The sequence below is a fragment of the Lepus europaeus genome, chromosome 1, assembly GCF_033115175.1.
Source record: "Lepus europaeus isolate LE1 chromosome 1, mLepTim1.pri, whole genome shotgun sequence".
In the NCBI taxonomy this organism is placed as follows: Eukaryota; Metazoa; Chordata; class Mammalia; order Lagomorpha; family Leporidae; genus Lepus; species Lepus europaeus.
Window position 1 is genome coordinate 176882504 of NC_084827.1, and position 23736 is coordinate 176906239.

General features: G+C 64.2%; 2 protein-coding genes across 5 annotated transcripts in view; both read left to right on the forward strand.

Moving 5' to 3' along the window:
- Positions 1–7898, forward strand: part of DIS3L2 (DIS3 like 3'-5' exoribonuclease 2) — a 395509-nt gene extending 387611 nt beyond the window's left edge. For all 3 annotated transcript variants that reach the window (XM_062193445.1, XM_062193453.1, XM_062193448.1), the window contains 7 exons: positions 1257–1440; positions 1920–2006; positions 4257–4404; positions 4655–4785; positions 4875–4979; positions 6022–6123; positions 7443–7898. In XM_062193445.1, coding sequence (XP_062049429.1) covers positions 1257–1440; positions 1920–2006; positions 4257–4404; positions 4655–4785; positions 4875–4979; positions 6022–6123; positions 7443–7592 — 907 coding nt within the window. In that variant the 3' untranslated portion in view covers positions 7593–7898. The remainder of the gene's footprint in view (positions 1–1256; positions 1441–1919; positions 2007–4256; positions 4405–4654; positions 4786–4874; positions 4980–6021; positions 6124–7442) is intronic.
- Positions 7899–17405: 9507 nt separating this feature from the next.
- On the forward strand, positions 17406–21737 carry LOC133767983 (intestinal-type alkaline phosphatase-like). 2 transcript variants are annotated; one of them, XM_062202442.1, is made up of 12 exons: positions 17406–17421; positions 18726–18865; positions 18950–19066; positions 19152–19267; positions 19433–19607; positions 19681–19853; positions 20078–20212; positions 20300–20372; positions 20480–20614; positions 20696–20887; positions 21109–21225; positions 21312–21737. In XM_062202442.1, the coding sequence occupies exons 2-12, from the start codon at positions 18787–18789 to the stop codon at positions 21611–21613; spliced, it is 1614 nt and encodes a 537-aa protein (XP_062058426.1). In that variant the 5' UTR covers positions 17406–17421; positions 18726–18786; the 3' UTR covers positions 21614–21737. The 2 variants fall into 2 exon arrangements, with proteins under 2 accessions (XP_062058426.1, XP_062058430.1); XM_062202446.1 differs by lacking the exon at positions 17406–17421 and adding an exon at positions 18389–18412.
- Positions 21738–23736: the final 1999 nt, after the last annotated feature.

The following is a 23736-nucleotide window of genomic DNA, read 5'->3' on the forward strand; positions in this document are numbered from 1 at the left end:
CACGCACACCTCCAGGCCACAGAGCGTCCTCCCTTGCCTCTGCTGCAGCCTGTGAAGGGAGGAGGGGCGAGTGTCCCCTGAGCTGGCCAGGTCCCCTAGGCCCCTGTCTCCCCAGGGAGCAGGATTGCCCACACAGCATGTCCCCACCACCAGGCACCAAGAGGCACTTGAGCCCCCTTCCCAGAGGCACCAGCTGTTTTTGTTCAGATTTATTTTATTTATTTGAAAGGCAGAGAGAGAGAGAGAGAGAGAGATTTTCCAGTCACTGGTTCAGTCCCCAGAGGACCACAATGGTTAGGGCTGGGTCAGGCCAGAGCCAGGAGCTTCTTCCTGGTCTCCCACATGGGTGCAGGGGCCCAAGCACTTGGGCCATCTTCTGCTGCTTCCCCAGGGCATAGCAGAGAGCTGGACCAGAAGTGGAGTAGCCAGGACACCTCTGGTGCCAAATGGGATACCAGTGTCACAGGCGGAGGCTTTACCTGCTGAGCCACAGCGCCGGCCCCGAGGCGCCAGCTCTTCTACGAGTGTGTGACTCAGGGGTCCTGCCAAGGGAACCCCAGGTGGGGAAAGCAGTGCATGGTCTCCCGCCCCAGTAGCGGGTCAGGGGCTGAGCTCGGGGCTGTGTGATGCGGGCTGGCCCACTCCCGCCGTCTCCCATCCGTCCCGCCCCTCTACCTGCTCCTTGCCACGTCCGTTCATACTTAATGCCGATTCTTAAGCTCAAGTGAAGCCATTGAGAGCGAGCGAGCTCCGAGAAGGGTCGCTCTTCTGGCCTTCTGACCCTGACAGTGTGTGCCCTCTGCTTTCTGACCCCGACAGCGTGTGCCCTCTGGCTGTCCCTGTCTCCTGCCACTCAGAAACCCTCCTCTGGAGGCTGCCGTGCCACACGGGACAGCCCCCCAGGGCTCCCCCTCACTGCCGCGCACCCCAGGGAGCCCCGCACAGGCCCTGGGCAGCCCCAAGGGTGCCGGGAGTCTAATCATCCTGCAGGTCCCGCTGAACACACGAGCAGGGGCCCGATGTGGGCACTGAGACAGGCGCCACCAGCCAGCAGGGGAGCCCGCATGCAGGCTGCAAACCAGGAGGCCGAGTGGCCCCAGGGAGGCCGAGAGCAGGGCTGGGAGAGGAAGCACCATGGTGACAAACCTGGTGGGGTGGCTGGGGGGCGGGGCTCTTTACGCTGACCCCCGCCCGGCACTAGAGAGCCTGGCAGGAGGAGAGATAGGAAAGTCACCTGCGCCCTGCTGTGCCTGCAGGCTCGTGGAGGAGTTCATGCTCCTGGCCAACATGGCGGTGGCCCACAAGATCCACCGGGCCTTCCCCGACCGGGCCCTCCTGCGCCGGCACCCTCCACCCCAGACCAAGATGCTCAGTGACCTGGTGGAGTTCTGCGAGCAGATGGGACTCTCCGTGGACGTCAGCTCGGCGGGCGCCCTCAACGTGAGTGCCAGCACGCGGGGCGGCAGGGGGCCAAGGCCAGGGCCTGCTCCGCCCCCACCAGGCCAGCTCTCACTGGGGGGGGGGGGGAGGCCTTGGGGGGGAGGGGCACGGGCTGTGGGCAGGGGTCCTGGGGCCAGGGCTGAGCTGGGCTTGGGCCCCCAGGCTTTGGCATGGGAGCCAGGATCCTGAAAGCCAGAGTGTTCCTGTGGCAGTGGTTTTAGGCACTTTCTGCCTGGAGCTTGGCCTCCTGGGGCTGAGGGTCATCCACAGGAGAGACTGACCCTTCCCACCCAAGCTCTGAGCCTGGGGGTGGGCACAGCGAAACCAGCCTGTCCAGCCAGCCAGCTGGACGTGGAGGGGCAGGCCTCAGGCCCAGGGTGGGCCACGGCTGCGGGCTGAGTCCCCCACTGACCCCCCCCCCAACCAGCCTCTCCCCAAGCCTGACCATCCTCACACCGGTTTCTGGGGTTTGCTTCTAGAAAAGTTTGACCAAAACATTTGGCGATGACAAGTACTCCCTGGCCCGGAAGGAGGTGCTCACCAACATGTACTCCCGGCCCATGCAGGTAAGGGGCCCTCACCCCCGGCCTCCCCACACACGTCTGTGCCCGGGGACCTGGCAGGGGGGAGAGGGTTGCCCCCTCTGGGGAAGCAGAGCACTATGGGGAGAGTGGGACGTCCCCAGGCAGCGCCGTGAGAGCCTGCCTTGCTGCCTCCTGCCAGATAGACCTGAGGTTGACCAGGGACCCCAGAGGGGACAACGGGGTTCAGGGAGCAGCTGTGCCCAGCCTGTGGCACCTGCCTCTCACTGTGTGGGAGAGAATGGGGTCGGCGGTGGGCTTGCTCCTGGCCCAGTGCCCTGGGGATGGGGCGACTCCAGCAGTCGGCAGGAGCTACAGGCGGTGACGGGGCCAGCTGTGGGCCCAGCCCAGCCCAGAGGAGTGACGAGGAGCTTTCCAGCGCTCAGCACTCAGCACATCCGGTCTGTTTGTGAGAATCCCATGGCCTCAGCCGCCCCAGCTGACTTCTTGATGCCTCCTAGCTTTGCTAGGAATGGGACCATCGGGGCCGTTTAGGCCTGGCTGCCCTTCCCCGTCCCCAGTCCCTGGTCTGCCCCGACCACGCCCCGGGAACGCCCACAGCAGAGGGGCTGTGCGTGGCCACCTCGCCCTCCCAGCCGCTGTCCGGCTCCTGCAGGGCTGGCAGAGAAGACCCAGCAGCCCCTGGGCAGTGCCCTCCCAGGGCCTCGGCGTCCTGTCCCCAGTCTCTGGAAGCCTCCACATCCAAGGGCCAGCCCGCCCTGGAGCTCCCTGGCTGGAAAGGACTGGACTTCTCGGGCCAGTGCCCTCAGAAGCCACCTTTGCCCAGGAATCTGATGGTGGGGAGTGACCCAGGTATCCTGCCCACCTCTGCCAGCCCTGTGGACGGGGCAGAGCTGGGATCAGACAGGGTGGTGGCAGCCAGCACAGAAGGGAGAGGCCTGGGGCCCCAGTGAGCTGCTGAAACAGGACCCGGGCTATTCCAGGGACAGCTGGTCCCGGTGGGAAAGCCGCGGTCCCCTCCCATCCCACCGTCCCGAGACACCTCCGCTAGCCAGGGCCTTTGCCTCCTCACCCCAGCTCATCTGGGGAACTGGGCCATCGCTGAAAACAAAGCCCCAACATGGCTGGGAGTGGAGGCTGCGTCCACCTCCCCTGTGACTTGCCCCAGACATAACCCAGAGCCCAGCAGGGGCTGGAAGGGAAGCAGAGTTAGGGAGCCGAGCGGGTCGCCACCAGCTGCGCCCTGGACTCCAGGGCCAAGATGCAGAGAAACCTGAGCCCTCCGGGCTGTTTGGCCAAGCGCACAGGAGGGCGTGAGTGTGAGGGAGAGGGGAGGGGGATCTTGGGAAATCTGTTCTCTTGCTCCCCGGCGCGGCTCGGGGACCTGAGAGCACAGCTTCAGGGACTTGGCCCAGGCCACGGCTCAGGCCCTGTGTGCTGGGCCCTGCAGAAGCCGGGCATGCTCCCTGCACCCTCATCCTGGCGCCTGCCTGGTCGGAGGCCGTTTGAACTCAGGTCTCTGTGTCAGCTCCAGGGAAGGCCAGGCAGTCAGGAACAGGGTGAGCGGAGGCTGACAGCCCAGCAACCTGCCGCCTTGGCTGGTGTGGGGTGAAGAATTGGGGGACACAGGTACTGGGGTGCAAGTGTAGCCTTCAGCCAGGCAGAGGTCAGAGCCAAGGAGATGTTGGCCACGCCCCAGGCAAGGCCCTGGGCCTGGGCCCAAGGAAGAGGCCCGGGAGCCGGCTGCTGCTTTGCTCAGGGTGGGGTGGAGGTCTTCCACTCCAGCACTAGCCTTGGCATCATCAGAGACCTGCAGCCTCCTGAGCCCCCACGTGGGCCAGCATGGCCACGGGCGAGCCTGTCCTCCTTCGTCCTACGCTGGAGGGACAGCCCACACCTGTCCTGGAACCCGGCAGTGACGCGCCCTAGCGAGCGCCAGCCTGCAGGACGTGATGTCCCATTAGGGACGAGAGACAGGGGCCCCCCAGCAGCCCTGTTTCAAGCAGAGGTGGGGCTGCCTGGGCTTTCTCAGTGCTGCCACCACCGTCCGTGTCCTCAGCAGGAGGGGGCCTGCGTACCCCTTGGCCCTGCCCAGCCTTGCCGCAGCTCCTGGCTCCCATGTGCGGTATGGCTGCTGCCCCTGAGGACCTGCCCGGCTTTGCCGAGCTGCCAGCAGCCGCTGGGTCGACCTGCCCTGGGTCTGCCCCTGGCCAGGTTCTGGGCTTCCCAGCACCCACCAGGCCTGCCTCTGAGACCTGGGTCCCGCGTCCCCAGATGGCGCTGTACTTCTGCTCGGGGACGCTGCAGGACCAGGAGCAGTTCCGGCACTACGCCCTCAACGTACCGCTCTACACGCACTTCACCTCCCCCATCCGCCGCTTCCCCGACGTCATCGTGCACCGCCTCCTGGCGGCCACACTAGGTAAGGGCACGCTGGGGCCAGGCAGCCTGAATCTGCCCCCAGAGTGAGTGCCATTGTGCCCAAGGAGGCCTGGAGACTGGCCCTCTGGGCACGGTGCTGGGGAAGCCAGAGCGGGGCTCTCTGCACAGCCTGGACAGAGGCAGAAGCAGGGCCCCGCCCCTAGCAAGCCACCTTCCTCTGCTCTGGGCCACACACCCAGCACCCTGCCAGGGACACACACACCCTCCACCCCCCACACCCGTCTTCCCAGGCTGCAGGGAGCTGCCCGACGTGGAGCCCGAGGCTCTGCAGAAGCAGGCCAACCACTGCAACGATCGGCGCATGGCGGCCAAGCGTGTGCAGGAGCTCAGCACCAACCTCTTCTTCGCTGTCCTGGTCAAGGTCAGCCGCCGGCCGGGCGCCCTCCCCTCCCCCCACTCCCACCCCGGCCCACCTCGCACCTGCTCTCAGCTGGAGCCCTGTGCCCGCAGGAGTGTGGCCCCCTGGAGTCGGAGGCCATGGTCATGGGTGTCCTGAACCAAGCTTTTGACGTGCTGGTGCTACGCTACGGGGTGCAGAAGCGCATCTACTGTAACGTGAGTGCAGGGGGCAGGGCGGGCTCCACGGGCGAAGCCCCGGCCATGCTCCAGCCCAGGGCGGCCTGCGGCTGGCAGACTTGCATGGAGAGTGGGCGAACAGACAGGTCTCTGCCATCCCTGCCCACGCTGCCGGGACGCTGAGCCCCTCACTCAGCTGTGGCCCACACTGGCACAGAGTGGCCGCAGGCTTGGAGCCCTGGCCACCCCCCTTCCCTCACAGCAGGCTCACCGACGGGCACTGCCCAGATGCCCAGCAGGGCCCACCTGGGAGGCGGCTGCAGGCCAAGGTCAGGCCTGGTCCTCCTCAGGACACGGACGCTCAGGGACACAGGCAGGGCCTGCAAGCCTGGGTGTTTTACAGAAACTCGAGGGAGGAGAGAAAGGTCAGAGGGTGGTCCAGGGCCGCTCTGGAAGCCGGGTCCCCGAAGAGCAGGCCAAGGTCTGGCCCCGCCTCAGCCCCTGCCCCAGCAGCCAAGGGGACTCGGTGGCGGCCGGCCCTGCGGTCAGCGGGTCCCCACCTGGCCCCTGGCCCCGGCACTGAATTTCCCGATGGCCAGAGTGCTCAAGAGGGCACAGCGCAGCACGCGGCACGGAACCGAGGTGACTTAATAAGATCGAGTCGACGAGAGAAAGCCCGGGCAGCTGGATGCAATCTGGGCCCACTGAGCCGAGGGAAGTTCAGGTCCAGGTCAGCGCTCGGTCAGCCCAGCCTCGGCCGGCCGGTGCTAACAGCCAGCACCAGCAGGGGGCACAGCCCCGCAGCCTCCACACCCCACGCCAGGGCCGCCAGCCGCCTGGCCCCTGCACGCAGGACCCCCAGAGCAGCCCTGCCCCTCAGGGCTTGGTCACCCTCAGGTCCCGCCCCCCGTGGACGGTGGCCTGGCAGGGCCTCCCTGATGCTGGCTGGTGGCCAAGAGGGCAAAGGCCAGGCTGGGAGCACAGGGCAGGGAGCTCCCTCCAGCTGTCCAGGGGTGACCCAGGGGGACGGCACGGAGGCGGTGCCGGAGCCTGAGGCTGAGGTGCTCTTGTGCACTCCCAGGCCCTGGCCCTGCGCTCCCACCACTTCCAGAAGGTGGGCAAGAAGCCGGAGCTCACTCTCGTCTGGGAGCCAGAGGAGCCCGAGCAGGAGCCGGTGCAGCAGGTCAGCCCCGCCATGCCCCGTCCTCCTGCCCCCAGGGGCGCCCGCAGGGTCCCCCCAGCCCTGCCGTGTCCCGTCCTCCTGCCCCCAGGGGCGCCCGCAGGGTCCCCCCAGCCTTGCCGTGTCCCGTCCTCCTGCCCCCCAGGGGCGCCCGCTGTGTCCCCCCAGCCCCTCTGCGTCCCCTTATAAAGAGCCCCAGCCCCGTTGTGTTTCCCCAGCCCCTCCGTGCCCTGTCCTCCTGCCCCTAGGCATGGCCCGCAGGGTCCCCCCAGCCCCGCTGTGCCCCATCCTCCCGCCCCCAGGGGTGCCCACAGGGTCTCCCCAGCCCTGCTGTGTCCCCCCAGCCCAGCCGTGCCCCGTCCTCCTGCCCCTAGGTGTGGCCCACAGGGTCCCCCCAGCCCCGCTGTGTCCCCCCAGCCCAGCCGTGCCCCGTCCTCCTGCCCCTAGGTGTGGCCCGCAGGGTCCCCCCAGCCCCGCTGTGTCCCCCCAGCCCAGCCGTGCCCCGTCCTCCTGCCCCTAGGTGTGGCCCACAGGGTCCCCCCAGCCCCGCTGTGTCCCCCCAGCCCTGCCGTGTCCCGTCCTCCTGCCCCCAGGGGCGCCCGCAGGGTCCCCCCAGCCCAGCTGTGCCCCGTCCTCCTGCCCCTAGGCGTGGCCCGCAGGGTCCCCCCAGCCCTGCTGTGCCCCATCCTCCCGCCCCCAGGGGTGCCCACAGGGTCTCCCCAGCCCTGCTGTTTCCCCCCAGCCCTGCTGTGTCCCGTCCTCCCGCCCCCAGGGGTGTCCACAGGGTCTCCCCAGCCCCGCTGTGTCTCCCCAGCCCTGCCGTGCCCTGTCCTCCTGCCCCTAGGCGTGGCCCGCAGGGTCTCCCCAGCCCCGCCGTGCCCTGTCCTCCTGCCCCCAGGGGCGCCCGCAGGGTCCCCCCAGCCCTGCCATGTCCCGTCCTCCTGCCCCCCAGGGGCGCCCGCTGTGTCCCCCCAGCCCCTCTGTGTCCCCGTCCTCCTCCTGCCCCCAGGTGCACCCGCAGTGTCCCCAGCCCTGCGGGCTCCTGCGGTCCTGCCTTCCGACACCACCTGCCCCTCGCGCAGGGCTTCCTCACTGGGGGGTCCTTTTGGGCACCTGATGAAAGTGTGTTCCCCAGAGGCCGCAGAGAGCCTTGTCCCAGAGCCCACCCCGGCCCTCTCAGGCCACATGTCTCCCCGTGTGTCCCGCACTGTGGCCTTAGTGCTGGCGCAGCTCCGCCTCACAGGCAGGCACACGGGCACCTGACCACACTGGGCCCTGACCACAGCTCGCGTCCCCCGCGTCCCCGCCCCGCTCTGCCGCAGGTCATCACGGTGTTCAGCCTGGTGGAGGTGGTGCTGCAGGCCGAGGCCGCGGCCCTCAAGTACAGCGCCATCCTGAAGCGGCCCGGCGCCGAGGGCTGCCTGGGGCCACGGGGCGAGGGAGCCCAGGCCGACCAGGAGGAGGAGGACTGAGCTGCCAGCCGCCCCGCCCACTGGCCTACAGGACGGGACCTTTTCACACCAAAGGGGACTTTTTATTTGGTTTTAATCAACTCAGGGGTTTGTTTTAATTTTTATTTTTCTGTTTTATTTTATTTTGCAGCTCAGTTTTTTTTTTTTTTTTTTTTTAATGAACTGGAGGGGAAGGGTGGGGCTGGACAGAGGCCGGCACTTCCTGGGTCCCCCTGGAGGCCAGCCCCCTCTCCCAGGCGGCCCTGCCCGCCCCTGCCCGGGAAAGGGCCCTCAGCGAATCAGTGTCATGGAATAAAATCAAGTGTGAAACGCTGTCCGGTGTGACCGGGGGCGGCCAGGCGGCCCGTGCCCCAGGGGCGAGACCCGGCTGGGCACCCCCCCCCCCGCCGCCGCCCCCTGGCAGGTTGGTGCCAGCCACGCCTCCTGGCTATGACAGCTGATCGTACGCAGAGGCCGGCCGCCCACGCCTGTGGCTGCACCCAGCCCGGCCCCACGTGGCGGAGTAGGTCCCGGACGACAGAGCCCACCCTGCCACCCAGCACAGAGGGCCGTCTGCACCCCATGACCCAAGTCCGTGCCTCAGCACCACCAGGCCTGGCCCCGCGCTGGCGCCCAGGGGAGCGGGGACGGGCACGCCTTCCCCGCACCTGGGGAGCCCCGGGGTTGCCGGCTCATCTGAGTGTTCACAGTGGACGTTCTTCAAAGGAGACCCAGCGCCGTCCTGGAGGACGTCGTGCAGGGGCTGGAGTGAGGGTGTGCCACAGCGCCGCTGTCCTGCCGCCCGGCCTGGGCGGGGGCTCTGCCCGCCCTCAGGTCCTTGCCTTGGTCCTGCAGGGCCACAGCCAGCTCAGGCAGCCGGCCACCTGCTACCCTCCCAGCCCCCGCCCCAGAGCCCAGGGCGTCGCCGGGCCACCGCCCCCTCCCCGCCCCAGCCTCTGAGTTGTTGGCCCTGGGCTGCGCCTGGTGCCCGCAGAGCCTGGGCACTGAGGACACGTGCTGGGCTCGCCCAACTGCGATGCCCTAAAGTGCAGAGAGCTGAGCCGGCCTCCCCATGTGACACAGGTGGAAGCCACGCCCACACAGCCACAGGGTGGGGGCGGAGTGTGCCTGCCCTCATCCCACCCACTGCACATGGGCTTTGGACCAAAGCTGGTGGCCCGAGGCCGAGTCTTTGTCTTGGTTGATTCCTCCAGTGATCATCATGACTCAATCTAATGCCGGGCGTTGGTGTCCATGGCTTCCAGGCGCGGAACAGCGCCTTGTGTGGCCCCACGCTAAGGGGACTGGAGGGTGGACACAGAGTGGAGAGGACTCCTTCCTCCAGCCGCCCCGAGCCTTGTGCGGGAGTCTGGCCAAAGCGTGGGCACAGGGCGCAGGGAGGCAGCTCAGACACAAATCACCGCGCCTGGTGACAAGGGGCTGGGGGGCCTGGAGGCTGAGAGACTTCTGACTTCACAGAGGGGCAGAGGCGGCCCTTGCAGGAGCGGTGGGCGGCGTCCCCGGCCTCCTCAGGACCTGGATCACCCTGGGCAAGAGTGTCGCCTGCAGGATGCTGGCTTCAGGGACCCAGACCGGGGCAGGAGGGGTGAGAAGCCGCAGGGGAAGACGGCGCCAGGTGCCCCCAGAGCACGTGGGAGGCCAGTGAGGAAGGGCCTGAAAGGCGCCTGGGGATGGGTGCCAGCCATCGAGCAAATGGGCTCAGTGCAGCAGAGCCCTGGGACAGCACTGCCCTGAGGTTGGGCTCCTGCGGGGACAAGAGTGGCTCAAAGGCCACGGTGGGTGGTCTGCCCCTGGGGGACCCAGAGCACGGCAGGAAGAGGGAAGACCGGGAGAAGGCAGGGGGCCGGAAGTAAACACCACAGGAGGGGACCTGCAGGCCTGGGGGGAGCTGTCCCTTGTGGCCAGGGGGAGCTTCGTGGGTGAGGGAGCCAGGGCCATGCAGCTGGCCCTGGGACGGGGTGTGGCGGCCGGAAGTTACCCCTGCAGGTGTCTGAGCAGAGAATTCAGGAACTGCCCACCTGCTTCCACTGCCCCCCGGAGGCAGCAGGGAGAGGAGGGCCCTGTCGGAGTGGCCCCTGGGTACCAGCCCCGAGAAAGCTGGATCCACAGCTGGAGTCCACCCGGCCTACCCCGCGACCTCGGGGACTGACAACCCCAGGCCCCCTGGGCTGGGTGCAGAGAGAGGGCAGCCACGACAGCAGCTGGTGCCAGGGCAGGAGGCGGCCGTACCCTCGACCCCACCCTCATTCTGCAGAGCCCAGCACGGGTGCCTCTCCCCATGCGGGGTCCCTGCGCTGGGGCTGCCAGGCCTGACAGATGCTGCCACCTCGGTCCCCTTTGCCCAGCGAGCCCTTGGGCACCCTTGGCCAGGCCAGAGATGGGCTGGGCTCTGCCGTCCCAAAGGAAGAATGAATACTCTGACCCCAGAGGTCCCCCAACCAAGCCGGCTGACCCCACAGGGAGTCTGGATGCACAAGCTCCCTGGGCGATTGGAACTTCTGGTCGTCTTTGTGATGAAGTAACCCGGCCAGCACCTGCTCCTGAAAGAAACAGAACACAGTCTCGGCTAGGCCCCCCCCCTCTCTTGGGGGAGTTACAGAGAGAGCGAGAGGGGTGTTCCATCTGCTGGTTCACTCTCCAATTGGCTGCAACAGTTGGAGCTAAGCCGATCCAAAGCCAGGAGCCAGGAGCTTCTTCCAGGTCTCCCATGTGGGTGCAGGGGCCCAAGGACTTGGGCCATCTTCTACTGCTTTCCCAGGCCACAGCAGAGCGCTGGATTGAAAGAGGAGCAGCCAGGTCTCAAACCGGCACCCATATGGGATGCTGGTGCTGCAGGCCAGGGCGTTAACCCGCTGCACCACAGCGCCGGCCCCTGTTCCACTTCTGATCCAGCTCTCTGCTATGGCCTGGGAAAGCAGTGGAAAATGGCCCAAGTGCTTGGGCCCTGCACCTCGTGGGAGACCCAGAAGAAGGTCCTGGCTCCTGGCTTAGGATCGGCGCAGTTCCGGCCATTCTGGCCAGTTGAGGAATGAACCAGAGGATGGAGGATCTCTCTCTCTCTCTCTCTCTCTCTCTCTCTCTCTCTCTCTCTCTCTCTCTCCTCCTCTCTGTAAGCCTTTCAAATAAATTTTAAAAAACTAAAAAAAAAGTGGAGCAACCAGGACTCAAAACATCGTGGGCGGCGGCTATACCCCCTACACCACACCACAGCCCCTGCCTCACTTCTGATCCACACCCCTGCTAATGCACCTGGGGAAGCAGTAGAAGAAGGCCCAGGTGCTCGGGCTCTGCACCCACGTGGGAGACCCGGATGAAGTTTTTGGCTCCTGGGTTTGGCCTGGCCCGGCCCTGGCTGTTGCAGCCATCTGGAGAGTGACCAGTGGACGGAAGTCTTGTCTCTGCCCCTCCCTGGCTCTGCATTTCAAATAAACAAATAAATAAATCTTTAAAAAAAAAAATTGTGTGCCATGCCCTGGCTCTCAGGAGGCTGTACCCCACCACGATGAGGCATAAATGGAGAAAGGACAGACAGGCAGCAGGGCTGCAGCAGGGGAGCCTGGGGGAACCTGAGAAACTGACGGATTGCCTAGGACTGGGATAGCGCTCGGGACAGAGGATGTCCACCCCGGGCGCAGCAGTGCAGGGCAGGGGGCCTGACCCCTCACAGTTGACTCCTGGCCCCAGCAGTGGCGCTCACGGTCATCAGGCGGGGCCTGAGTGAGGCCACACCATGCTGGGAGGTGGAGCCTGGGCAGGGGTGCAGTCGGTGAGGTGAGAGCAGGGCTGAATGCCCGCACTCCTCCAGGGACCGTGTGACTTAGAGATGGCGACAGGGGCTGGCACTGTGGCGTGGCGGATTAAACCACCACCCCATGTGGACACTGGGTCAAGTCCCGGCTGCTCCACTTCTGATCCTGCTCCCTGCTAATGCCTGGGAAAGCAATAGAAGATGGTCCAAGTGCTTGGGCCCCTGCACCCACATGGGAGACCCAGAAGAAGCTCCTGGCTCCTGGCTTCAGCCTGGCCCAGCCCTGACCAGTGCAGCCATCTGGGGAGTGAACCAGAAAATGGAAGATTTCTCCCTCCACCCACCCCCCCCATCTCTGTGTAACTCTGACTTCCTCCCCTACCCCCTGCCGGGAAATGGGATCTGTGCCCCTCCCCCGACTCAGGACAGGTCCTGTGGCTGCTGGGCTCACACAGGCCAGCAGAAGTGACCCAGCCGTGAGGAGGCCTGGGCGGCTATGGGGTGAAGCCCACTGGAGAGGAGCCTGCCTGGCTCACAGCCAGCTGCCGAGAGCCACCCCCAGTGTGCCAGCCATGTGACCGAGCCACCAGTCACAAGGCACCCTGGCTGGGGCCTCTCCCAGCACACAGAGCTGTCCCCGTGGGCCCGTCCTCACCCAGCACACAGAGCTGTCCCCGTGGGCCCCGTCCTCGCTCAGCACACAGAGCTGTCCCCGTGGGCCCCGTCCACGCCCAGCACACAGAGCTGTCCCCGTGGGCCCCGTCCTCACCCAGCACACACAGAGATGTCCCCGTGGGCCCCGTCCACACTCAGCACACAGAGCTGTCCCCGTGGGGCCCATCCTTACCCAGCACACAGAGCTGTCCCCGTGGGCCCCATCCACACCCAGCACACACAGCTGGCCCCGTGGGCCCCGTCCACACCCAGCACACACAGCTGGCCCTGTGGGGCCCCGTCCACACTGCAGTGTGATGGGGTTGGGGGGGGGAGGAGTTCGTGACATAACAAGAGACTATAATAAGCATTAATAGATAACACTTAAAACTTAAAAATCAAGAATTTTATTATTTAGAAAAAGTGATAAACATCAAAATACTGTTACCGGAGAATGGCAAGAAAGAATTCAAGCGTGAGACAGAGTAGTGGAAAGTAGAAGTAGCAAGGTTTATTAGGGCAGGGACATCCGTAAGGACGGATGGGCACCTCTCCAGACAGAACCTGAGAGAGCCCAGTCGCTCAGACTGGGGGAGAGCGGGGTTACATGGCTGAGTGGAGAGAGCACACCTGGGCAGGCCAGACGGGCGGCTCAGCAGAGAGGCAGAGGGCTGAGCGCGCAGTCCGGTTGAGGTGGGGGGGTGGGGTTGGGGGGTTAAGGAGATGGGTCTCTGTCTTCACACATCTCCTCCTGAAACAAAGGATTTTATGGCTGTAAATATTAAGCAGCTCCTATCTGAGTTTTCCCCTGAAGGTATCAGACAGGAGGAAGCCTAGCTGGCGCCGTCCTTGGTTCAGAGGAAGGGTGAGCAGGACCCCCTGGAGAGTGGGGATCCAGAGCAGGGTGTTTGAGATGCAGATACTGGGCTGCACCTGGGAGATTGTCAGGCAGAAGGGGCGGGGATCCCCACCTGGCAGGTAGGAGGGGGCAGGGCAGGGCAGGATTCGAACTCTGGGCTGCCCCTGAAAGGTTATCAGGATGACTTTGAGATGTGCCTTTGTCACACACACAAACACACACACACACACACACACGCTCGTATCTGACTTCCCGCCTAACAACACGAGGAGACATCTGATTGTCTCCAAGATGGACTCATGGAGGGAGCCGGAGCTGCTGGTTTGGGTTTGACTTGATTTCTTTTAACAAACCATATAGATCTGTCCACTGCTTTACCCTACATCCAAGTGGAACCTGCATAGAAGTAAAAAAATAAATATTTCTCCTTAGCAGGAATGGATCTTAAATTGGTTTAAAAGCCTTCTTGTACACTCAGCAAAGGGCATATTAAACAGCCCATCATCATAGCAACCAAGAAAAATTCCCAAGGACAGGCAGCCTGGCACTGCCGCTCCACTCAGGTGCCACGTGGCGGGGCGGGTCCTGCTTACGTCCGAGGCAGCCCGGCACCAACAAATCTCCCGCTGCCTCGGTGGGACCCGGAGCCTGGAGGCTGGGGTGGGCAGCTGCCGAGCCAGGAGGCAGCCGCCCATCGGGGAGGCAGCCGGTCGGGAATGGGCACCGTCCCTGGGACACGGCCCACGAGGTGTGCGTGCTTTCCAGGGCTCAGTGGAGTGAGGCTAGGGGTGAGGTGACTGAAGCCATGGCCAGTGCTGTGGTGCAGTGGGTTAACCCACTGCTCGTATCGCTGGCATCTGGGCACCGGTTCGAGTCCGGGCTGCTCCACTTCTGATCCAGTTCCCTGCTAATGTGCTGGGAGAGCAGCTGAAGATGTCCCAAGGGCTTGGCCCCTGCTACCCATGTGGGAGACCCGGATGGAGTTCCTGGCTCCCGACTTTGGCCTTGGCAGTGCCCTGGCCCTTGTGGCTCTTTGGGGAGTGAACCATCGATGGAAGACCGCTCTGTCACTGTGCCTTTCAAACAGGTGAATAAAATAAATCTTAAAAACTAAAAACGGGCCGGTGCCACGGCTCACTAGGCTAATCCTCTGCCTTGTGGCACCGGCACACCGGGTTCTAGTCCCAGTCGGGGCACCGGATTCTATCCCGGTTGCCCCTCTTCCAGGCCAGCTCTCTGCTATGGCCCGGGAAGGCAGTGGAGGATGGCCCAAGTCCTTGGGCCCTGCACCCCATGGGAGACCAGGAGAAGCACCTGGCTCCTGGCTTTGGATCAGCGTGGTACGCCGGCCACGGCGGCCATTGGAGGGTGAACCAACGGCAAAAGGAAGACCTTTCTCTCTGTCTCTCTCTCACTATCCACTCTGCCTGTCAAAAAAAAAAAAAAAAACTAAAAACACAACAAAAAAGAAATTAAATAGATTTCGGTCCTGGCCCTGAGCTGCCCACTCTCCTGGTCCCCACAGAGGTGACAGGGGCTGAGGCCAGCAGGGGTATAGCCCTGGCAGGGGTGGGCTGGCAGGTGGGTGGTTCCACCAAGCTAGAGCCGCTTGGGCTGCAAAGTGCTTTGAGCAAGGACCCCCCCCCCCCACTCCCCCACCCCGGTCAGGTCAGCAGTCTCACTTGTATTCTGCGCCTTGACCCCTGGGGACACCTTGACCCCTGGCTGCCCTGAGGGTGAGAGTTTGTTGCTTGTTCAGACTCCAGTCAACTGGGTTCCCGACTGAGCAAGCTGCAACTTCTGAACATGAACACAGCACCGTTTATGAGCTTGGTTGAGGAAAGCACCATTTTTTAAGGAAAATAGTTGAATGGATCATTCCCTCCCAAAAATGGATTTCTGAACATTAAACAAACAAACCCAAACCACACAAACTCACCAAAGGTCAAAGAGAGATTACCTTACAAGAGATCTGCAGCCTCACCTCGGTCCTGTGCGAACTCCAGCCCTCGTCCCAACCGCGGAATAACCGCCACTCCCTGCCCAGAACCTTCTCCAGGGTGAGAGACAGCACCACCTCCCAGCCACCAGGGCTCCCGTGTAACTCGCGTGTCACCGCCATCATCGTGTTTCCCTACCTGGGTACTGCCTGTCTTTATTTCTGCCCTTCGGATAGCCCACTTTTTCTTAAATTCCCTACAAGAGGAAGCCTGCCGGGTCTTAGGATAAACAAAAGGTGCTGGCCATTCCTCCTGAGCTCCTGACGCCCACCAGCCCCTCCCCCCAGCCTCGAGTTATCTGCTTGCACGAGGGCGGGACTGGAGACATTCCAGGCACCACTGAGATTCCTTCCTGGACAGGATCAGAGGAGTGGAAGAAGACAGAGGGCCTGGGGTGGGGGTGGGAGTGGGGGTGGAGGTCCGGTGCCCTAACACAGCGGGCGATCCAGGTGAACGCCCTTGGAAGACTCGGCTGCTCTGCTTCCGCTCCAGCACCCTGCAGATGTGCCTGGGAAAGCAGCGGAAGATGGCCCTAGTGCTTGGGTCTCTGCCACCCACGTGGGAGACCTGGATGGAGTTCCCGGCTCCTGGCCCAGCCCTGGCTGTTGCGGCCATCTGTGGAGTGAGTCAGCAGGTGGAACACTCTGTGTCTCTCTCCCTCTCTCATACTGTGTAATATCTTGTCAGGACAGCAGTGGAAACACCCCCACCCTGCCCAAATTGCCACACTTTGGAAATACACATACGAAGGGAGGACAGATAGCTCCCAGGGGAGCCAGCCTTGTGGTGCCGTGGGATGAGCTGACTCCTTGGATGCCCACATCCCATATCGGAGTTCCAGTCTCGCCTCTGCTTCCAGCCCAGCTCCCTGCGTTGTGCCCAGGCGAGCAGGGGAGGATGAGCGGAGTACCTGGGCCCCTGTCTCCCACGTGGGACCTGGATGGAGGTCTGGCTCCTGGCCGCAGCCCTAGCCCAGCCCCAGCTGTCACAGGCATATGGAGTGAACCAGTGGTAAACATGAAGACGGAAGCCCGCTCTCTCTCCTCTGCCATTCAGCCCTTCAAATAAATAAATCATAGAAAAAGAACCAGCAAATGGAAGATTGCTCACGCTTGCTCTCTCTTTCTCTGTAACTCTGACTTTCAAATAAATAAATCTGTAATTTTAAAAAGTTCACGAGAAGCAGAATTAAAATATGTTCATTTGGGGGTCGGTGCTGTGGCAAAGTGGGTTGAGCCTCTACCTGCAGTGTTGGCATCCCATATGGACGCCAGTTCAAGTCGCAGCTGCTCCACTTCTGATCCAGCTCTCTGCCTCGGAAAACAGCAGAGGATGAACCAAATCCTTGGGCCCCTACACTCATGTGGGAGACCTGGAAAAAGCTCTTGGCTCCTGGCTTCAGCCTGGGCTAGCCCTGGCTATTGCAGCCAGTTGGGGACTAAACCAGCAGATGGAACACCTCTCTCTCTCTCTGTCTCTCCCTCTCTCTGTAACTCTGCCTCTCAAATAAATAAATATTCAAAAAAAGCTTCGAGATCCGCTGAGCGGTGCTGCCGCGGGGCAGGGAGAAGCACGCGGTCCCCTGCCCGGTCCTGTGGATACTGACTCAGCTGCACAGAGCAGCCAAGCATTGGCCCTGCCTGGTGATGTCCCAGGGGGTGTTGGGAGAGGCTGGGCACAAGGTTTACAGGTGTGTGATGGCGCTGATCCAATGAAATGGCAGTGGGGATGGGGGGATCTTCATTGCCAGGGGTTAGGGACAGAAGTGGGGGGAGGCAGGGGTTTAAAGAGAATTTGGGGGATGGCACTGTGGCACAGCGGGATAGAATGCCATTTGGCACGCCCACATCCTCTATCAGCATGAGGATCCAAGTCCCAGCTTCTCTGTTTGAATGCGGCTTTCAGCCTATCCCCCTGGGGAAGCAACAGATGATGGCCGCAGTGCTCGGGCCCCTGCCAACCGCGGGTGAGGCCCAGCTGGAGCTCCTGCCTCCTGCCTTTGGCTTGGCCCAGCCCTGGCTGCTGCAGCCACTTGGGGAGGGAACCAACAGATGGAGGGGCTCTTTCTTTTAGCCTCTCACATAACTCTTTAAAAAATGAAAAGGGACCTGTGGGGTGGAGCCATTCAGGGTCTGGACATCAGGGCGCTGTCAGGCCTGAGCCAGGTGACAGCACAGGAGACCCTGGCGGACCCAGGCCAAGGAGGCCGCGGGAGCCGGATCCAGCAGCGTGGGGCACTGGGCACCGAGTGCACTCAGCGCCGACCTGCTGCTCACCACGGCACAGGATCCACAGCCCCACCAGAGCCCACCTCTAAAGGGGCGGCAGGGGTGACTGCCAAGTTTTCCGGCTCATGACTGACTGGAGTCCAGAACCTTTAGACCCGCGAACGAGCCGGCGAGTGGCCCAGAGGCCTGCCCGTCAGCCAGGCTCCTGACCTTCAGTCAGGAATGTTCCTGGCACAGCAGCCAGGGCTGGAGACAGAGGAGCCACAGGGTGAGTCACACAGGCAGGGGGCTCCCGCGGGAGGGGCTCCCCGAGAGCTGCAGGTCACCAGCAGGCTGCATGGTGGGCACAGGCAGGGAGACCCAGGAGGCCCTGCCTGGGGAGGGCATGTGGGCGTGGCGGGCAGTGAGGCGGCACAGAAGGATCTGAGGGGCTCTGGGTCAGGGGCCCTGCCTGGGGCTCAGGTGTGGAGGCCTGAGGGGGGGAAGAACTGCTGGGGTGGGCAGTGCTGGGCACGGCTTGGGGGAGGCATTTCTTCCTTGAGACGAGGCTGCATTGGGGAAAAGACACAGGACATGCAAGGACCCCTCTTGGCCACATCCAAGGTGTGGCTCAGAAGAGCTAAGTTCATGGCCACGGTTGGGCACAGACCCCCTGCTCTTCCATCTAGCACAGCCCAGGAACCGCATCCGCCCATCCCCCGCCCAGGCCTGGCAGCCCCGCTCCACTCCCTTCACTGGCAGTGGGATGGCTCTGGGCCCCCTGTGGGTGGAGCCATCAGGATTCGTCCTGGGTGACTGGCTGACCTCACTTAGCATGGTGGGCTCAAGGCTCACCTGGGCTGGGGCCTGGGGCAGGGCTGGGCGATGCTGGCCTGTAGGTGAGGGCCGTGTCCATGTGTGCACGCGGCCATGCTCTGACACGTGTGTGCGTCCCCTCCTGCTCTGCCCCTGCTGTCCCTCTGCTGGACACAGGAGGGATACTTTGAACCCAGCCTGAGGCCACCGAGGCTCTGAGCTCCTTATCACAGGCCGCACTGGGGCCAGGATCAGCGCTGTGAGCGCACAGACCCTCCCTGGGCTCCACCTGAGTCAGGGAGAAGTTCAAGCACACAGCCCTCTACCCCTTGGAAGGACCCAGCCCGTGCGCCTGCCATGAGAGCAGACAGTGGGGCCCCGCTAGTGGCATCACCACCCCACAGACACATTGGTCCAGCTTCCTGGGTGCCACGTGGCTCGGATAATCCTGGTCGAAAGCGGAGAGGGCGCCGGGCGCTCCCTGGTGCCTCCTTCTCCCATTTCTAGGGCGCTAGAAACCAGGCTCCCAGCCCCAGGTGAGCAAGACTGACACACCTCCCTTCAGAAGCTGTGATGGAGCCCAGGGGAGCTGTCCCCCAACAAATCCTGCACAAGCAGGTGTCAGCGCTGAGTTATAGGTCCCTGCGGCACTGGGGGTGGAGGGGTGGGGCCGCTCCCCTACCCGAGGGCGTCCTCTCCAAGTCTGCTTCAGACTGGGTCCTTCTTTGTCAGGACCCTGCCCCAGGCAGCGCACCACACCCAGTCTCTCCCCCACCAGCAGCACCCAAGGTCACGGGGAGGGGTGGGTGCGGTGGCTCCTGGGGAAAAGCCCTCTGCCATTTAACCCAGGCAGCGCCTGCAGTCCCTGGAGCCTGGCGTCTCGACCTGGTCACACCACCGCCATCCAGACATGCAGGGGGCCTGGCTGCTGTCGGTGCTGCTGCTGCTGCTGGGCCCCAGGCCTCAGCCTGCCCTGGGCGTCATCCCGGGTAAGGAGCCCGGAGCGCCCTGCCCCCACACAGCCTGCTGCCCCCCCCCCCCGGCGGCTGACCTTGCCTCCCTCTCCCCACCAGAGGAAGAAGAGGACCCCAACTTTTGGAACCAAAAGGCCAAGGAGGCCCTGGCCACTGCCAGGAAGCTACTGCCTAGCCAGACGGCCGCCAAGAACCTCATCCTCTTCCTGGGAGATGGTGAGAGGAAGCACCCGTGCACCCCACGGCCCTCCCAGCCTGGGCGCCACGGCCACGGGGCACTGATGGGGCCCTGTTCACTTAGGGATGGGGGTTTCCACGGTGACGGCCGCACGGATCCTGAAGGGGCAGATGACTGGCAACCTGGGACCTGAGACACCCCTGGCCATGGACCACTTCCCCTACCTGGCTCTGTCCAAGGTAAGGGCTGGGCCACCCTCAGCAGAGGGCTGAGGGTGGGGCAGGGAGCCGGGCAGGAGGGCGAGACCTGGGCGCTGGGGTCAGGGAGGGACTGGGGGCACTGGGGACAGGTCTCAGCAGAGCTGGGGGGGGGGGGGTCTCCGTTCTCCGTCTCGGTCTCTGCAGACATACAACGTGGACAGACAGGTGCCCGACAGCGCTGGCACAGCCACAGCCTACTTGTGCGGGGTCAAGGCTAACTACAGGACCATCGGCCTGAGCGCAGCCGCCAACTACGACCAGTGCAACACAACCTGGGGCAACGAGGTGCTCTCGGTGATGTACAGGGCCAAGAAGGCAGGTGGGCTGGGCACACGGCGTGGGATGGGGAAGGGGAGACACCCGGGCCCCACGCTGACCTGTGCCTCCCTCAGGGAAGTCCGTGGGGGTGGTGACCACCACACGGGTGCAGCACGCCTCGCCAGCTGGCACCTACGCACACACGGTGAACCGCGACTGGTACTCGGACGCCGACATGCCTGCCTCGGCGCGGCAGGAGGGCTGCCAGGACATCGCCACGCAGCTCATCTCCAACATGGACATCGACGTGCGCCTCGTTCCTGGGGAGGGGCGGGGCACCCACGGGCCACAGGCCAGGCAGCCTGAACTCCCCGCCCTACCAGGGCCTTTGGGTGGGGCAGCAGGGGGGATAGGGTAGAAGACCCAGCCTAGAATGGCCCATTCTCAAGACCTGGTGGGAGCAGGAGTGGGAGGGTGGGAGGGGCATTTCCAGCCCTGCTGACAACCAACTTGCCCTGTTGCTGGCCACAGGTGATCCTGGGTGGGGGCCGCAAGTACATGTTTCCCAGGGGGACCCCAGACCCTGAGTACCCAACTGACTCCAGCCAGACCGGGACCAGGTTGGATGGGCGGAACCTGGTGGAGGAGTGGCTGACAAAGCACCAGGTGAGGGGCAGCAGGGGCGGGGCCCAGCAGGAGGAGGGCGGGGCTGGGGTGTCAGGCCTGGGCTGAGGTCTGGCTGTGTCCCTCCAGGGGGCCCGGTACGTGTGGAACCGTGCAGAGCTCCTGCAGGCGACTCAGGATTCCAGCGTGACCCACCTCATGGGTAACGGCCCCCCCCCTCTGCCCTGGCAGCCCCCGACCCCCTGAAACCCCCGATGTGCCCCTCCCACGGCGCCCCCTGCTGGCCCTCACCCAGCCTTTGTCCCTCAGGCCTCTTTGAGCCCTGGGACATGAAATATGAGACCGAGCGAGACCCTGAGCAGGACCCCTCCCTGTTGGAGATGACCGAGGCCGCACTGCACCTGCTGAACCGGAACCCCCGCGGCTTCTACCTCTTCGTGGAGGGTGAGGGCCGGCCCCACCCCAGAGCAGAGGACGGTGGGAGGCTCAGAGTCAAGGGTCAGCCTCCACCTGTCTGTCCTGCAGGGGGCCGCATCGACCACGGTCACCACGCAAGCAATGCTTTTCGGGCGCTCACTGAGACCATCATGTTCGACTCTGCCATTGAGAGGGCGGGCCAGCTCACCAGCGAGCAGGACACGCTGACCCTGGTCACCGCCGACCACTCCCACGTCTTCACCTTTGGGGGCTACACACTGAGGGGCAGCTCCATCTTCGGTAGGCCGGGGACCCTGTCAGGTTCTGCTGCACTCAGGGGGGTGGACGGTCCCCGCCCCCGCTCCCCCACCAGTCTAACGGGAGCTGTATGAGCACCTGCTTCTCAGGGTCCTCGTGAGGGTTCGGCCGGGACAGAGGCAGCAGGTGCAGGCGCGTGGCACCAGGATCCAGCCTGACACTGCTGTCAGCGAGACCTCAAGTGTCCACCCCTCCCCCTGCAGGGCTGGCCCAGGACAAGGCCCAGGACGGCAAGAACTACACCTCCATCCTGTATGGCAACGGCCCAGGCTACGCGGTGAGAGGCGGCAGCCGCAGGGACGTGAACGAGAGCCAGAGCAGTGAGTGCTGCGGAAGGGGCTGGCTGGGGGCTGGGTGGGGTGAGCACACAAGAGCAGGCTGCCTTGTGACCGCCGTGCTCTTGCAGGGGACCCCGAGTACCTGCAGCAGTCAGCCGTGCCCCTGTCGTCCGAGACCCACGCCGGCGAGGACGTGGCTGTGCTGGCGCGCGGGCCGCAGGCGCACCTGGTGCATGGTGTGCAGGAGCAGAGCTACCTCGCCCATGTCATGGCCTTCGCCGCCTGCCTGGAGCCCTACACCGACTGTGCCCTGCTGCCCCCCGGCGGCCACACCAACTCCGCCAGCCCGGGGCCAGCCGCGGGCCCCTGGCTTCTGATGCTGGCGGGGATGTTGCTGCAGCTGTTCCTGCTGGGGGCGGCGGCGCCCTGACCCGCCCGGCTCCCACCACAGGGTCCAGTGCGGGGCTCCTGCGCCCACCCCCCAAGGGGTTCCCTCCTGGGCCATCAGGATGTCCTCAGTCCTGTCCCTGCCTGGCCTGCCACCTCCGGGCCCCTCCCACACTTCTCCTGCAATAAAGCCTTGCCTCCAGCCTTGCTTCTCCTTGCCTCCTGGCCATGCGACCCCTCTTTGGGCGGGACTGCAGGGTACCTGGGAGGTGGAGGCCGGGACACCCACACCATCAGCTCTCTGGAGCACCACCTCCCACTCCATCTGCAGCCATGCGCACCCCAGGGGAGTGTTCGCCTTGGGCCACCCAGTCAGCCCCAGTTCTAGCACTGCTTGGCCAAGCAGCCCCCAGCCCCACAGGCCCACCCTTAGCCACAGCCCACCCTGCCTGGCTCCACCCCGGGATCCCATACAGGCACATTGGGAGGCTCAGCACGCCCAGCTTCTGGCCAGCCTGCAGGAGCCCCGCTAGACCAGGAGGCTGCTCCCCACCCCTACATCCCGGCCCACCTCACCTGGGCTCTGCTGTGGCTGGGAAGAGCCCAAGGACAAAGGGCACAGCTTGCCCATGGGGCAGCTGACTATGTCCAGACTGACCCAGCTGGCCTGGCGGTGTCCCTGCCCCCCCACCCCCACTCCTGGTCCAGCTCAGGCAGCAGCTCACATAATGCCGGGACAGGTGCAGCTCGGGATGACCGCCCCCCGCCCTCCCAGGTCACTATGTGGGACACCGGGGCCAGACAACACAGCAGGTGTCCAGCCAAAGTGCCCACCTCACCCTGCCTGCCCTCCAGGCCTGGTCGCAGTCACCGGGCAGGGGGGTCTCCTGCAGCTGCAGCTTGGACACTGAGCTGACATCTCTGGGAAGGTCCTTGTACGGGGTGTGGCCGGCACAGCTGAAAACACAGGGTGTGATCCCCAAGATCTCCCCAGGGTAGGAGACAGGAGACTGGGAAAAACTACTCAATTGTAATCTCCGAGAGGACACACAGCTGGAGCCAGAGACAAAGGAAGGAAAGTGGACCCGACACTGACCTTGAAACGCGACTGCTCCCTATCATCTGGTGAAGCCGCTGTGCCCGGTCAGCTTGTCTAGGGAGGGACGGTGTCCTGAGCTCTGCTTCTGGAACTCCAGTCCCAAATCTGCCCCAGGTACCTCTTTCATAAACACACCGGACCCAGCGACCACTCGACGTGCGGCCCAAAGTCACGCAGGCTGCAACTCAAACGCACCAGCGCTGTAACAGCTGAGGGGCGATGCTGCTGACCCTGGAGGTATCGGGAGGTACTGGGGCTGGATGCTCGGTTCTCAGGAGGCGACCCCAGCGGAGCCTCCTGGGGTTCACACACTGCTCTGGATGCTCCACTGTCTCTGGTGCCCGCTTGAGGGAGGGAGTTTGCCACCCCAGGTGGCATCTGTAACAGTCAGATGGTGTTGAGTCTGCTCAAGAGACCTGAGTACTGCACACTTCCGTGCAAGACAGGCTACTCCAATTTCTCACCCAGTGTAGCCCCCTTGGCATCCAATCTCAGTTCCCTGTCCGGGTGTTATTCTGTCCTTAGGACTGGTTGTCCAAAGTTCTCGTTTGTCTCAAAGGGTGAAATTCAGTTTCTCGTGAGCTGTGTCTTTCTGTAATCATCCTGTGCCTTTCTTGCTATATTCATTGCCCAGTGCACCTGCTGTGACCACGCCCCGCCGCCCCGGCCCCTCCCTTCCTGCAGCCCTGGCCAGCCCGGCCCCCTGGGCTCTGTCCCCTGGGGCAGCTGCATCCCCTGTGTGGGCTTTGCTTTGCAGAGAGCCCTGGGTGTGAGGGTGCCGCATGGTCTCTCTAGGGGCGCGGCCAGCCCCGTGGCGGGGAACGGGAGTGGAAGGGTCTCCTCCAAGCGCGGGCTTGGTGCTGCTCCTGGTGCTGGGGGAGACGCCAGCGCCTGAGTCTGGTGTAGCAGGGCTCTAGGGGCAGGGGTACCTCCCGGGACGAGGCTCGGTGCTCAGCGGCCGCGGGAGCCTGCTGTCGGCTCCGGGCTCCAGCCCGGGTTTGCTCGCCGACACCTGTGCAGTGAGGGCCACTGTGATGGAGCAGCTCCAGGAAGCCTGGCTCATGGCT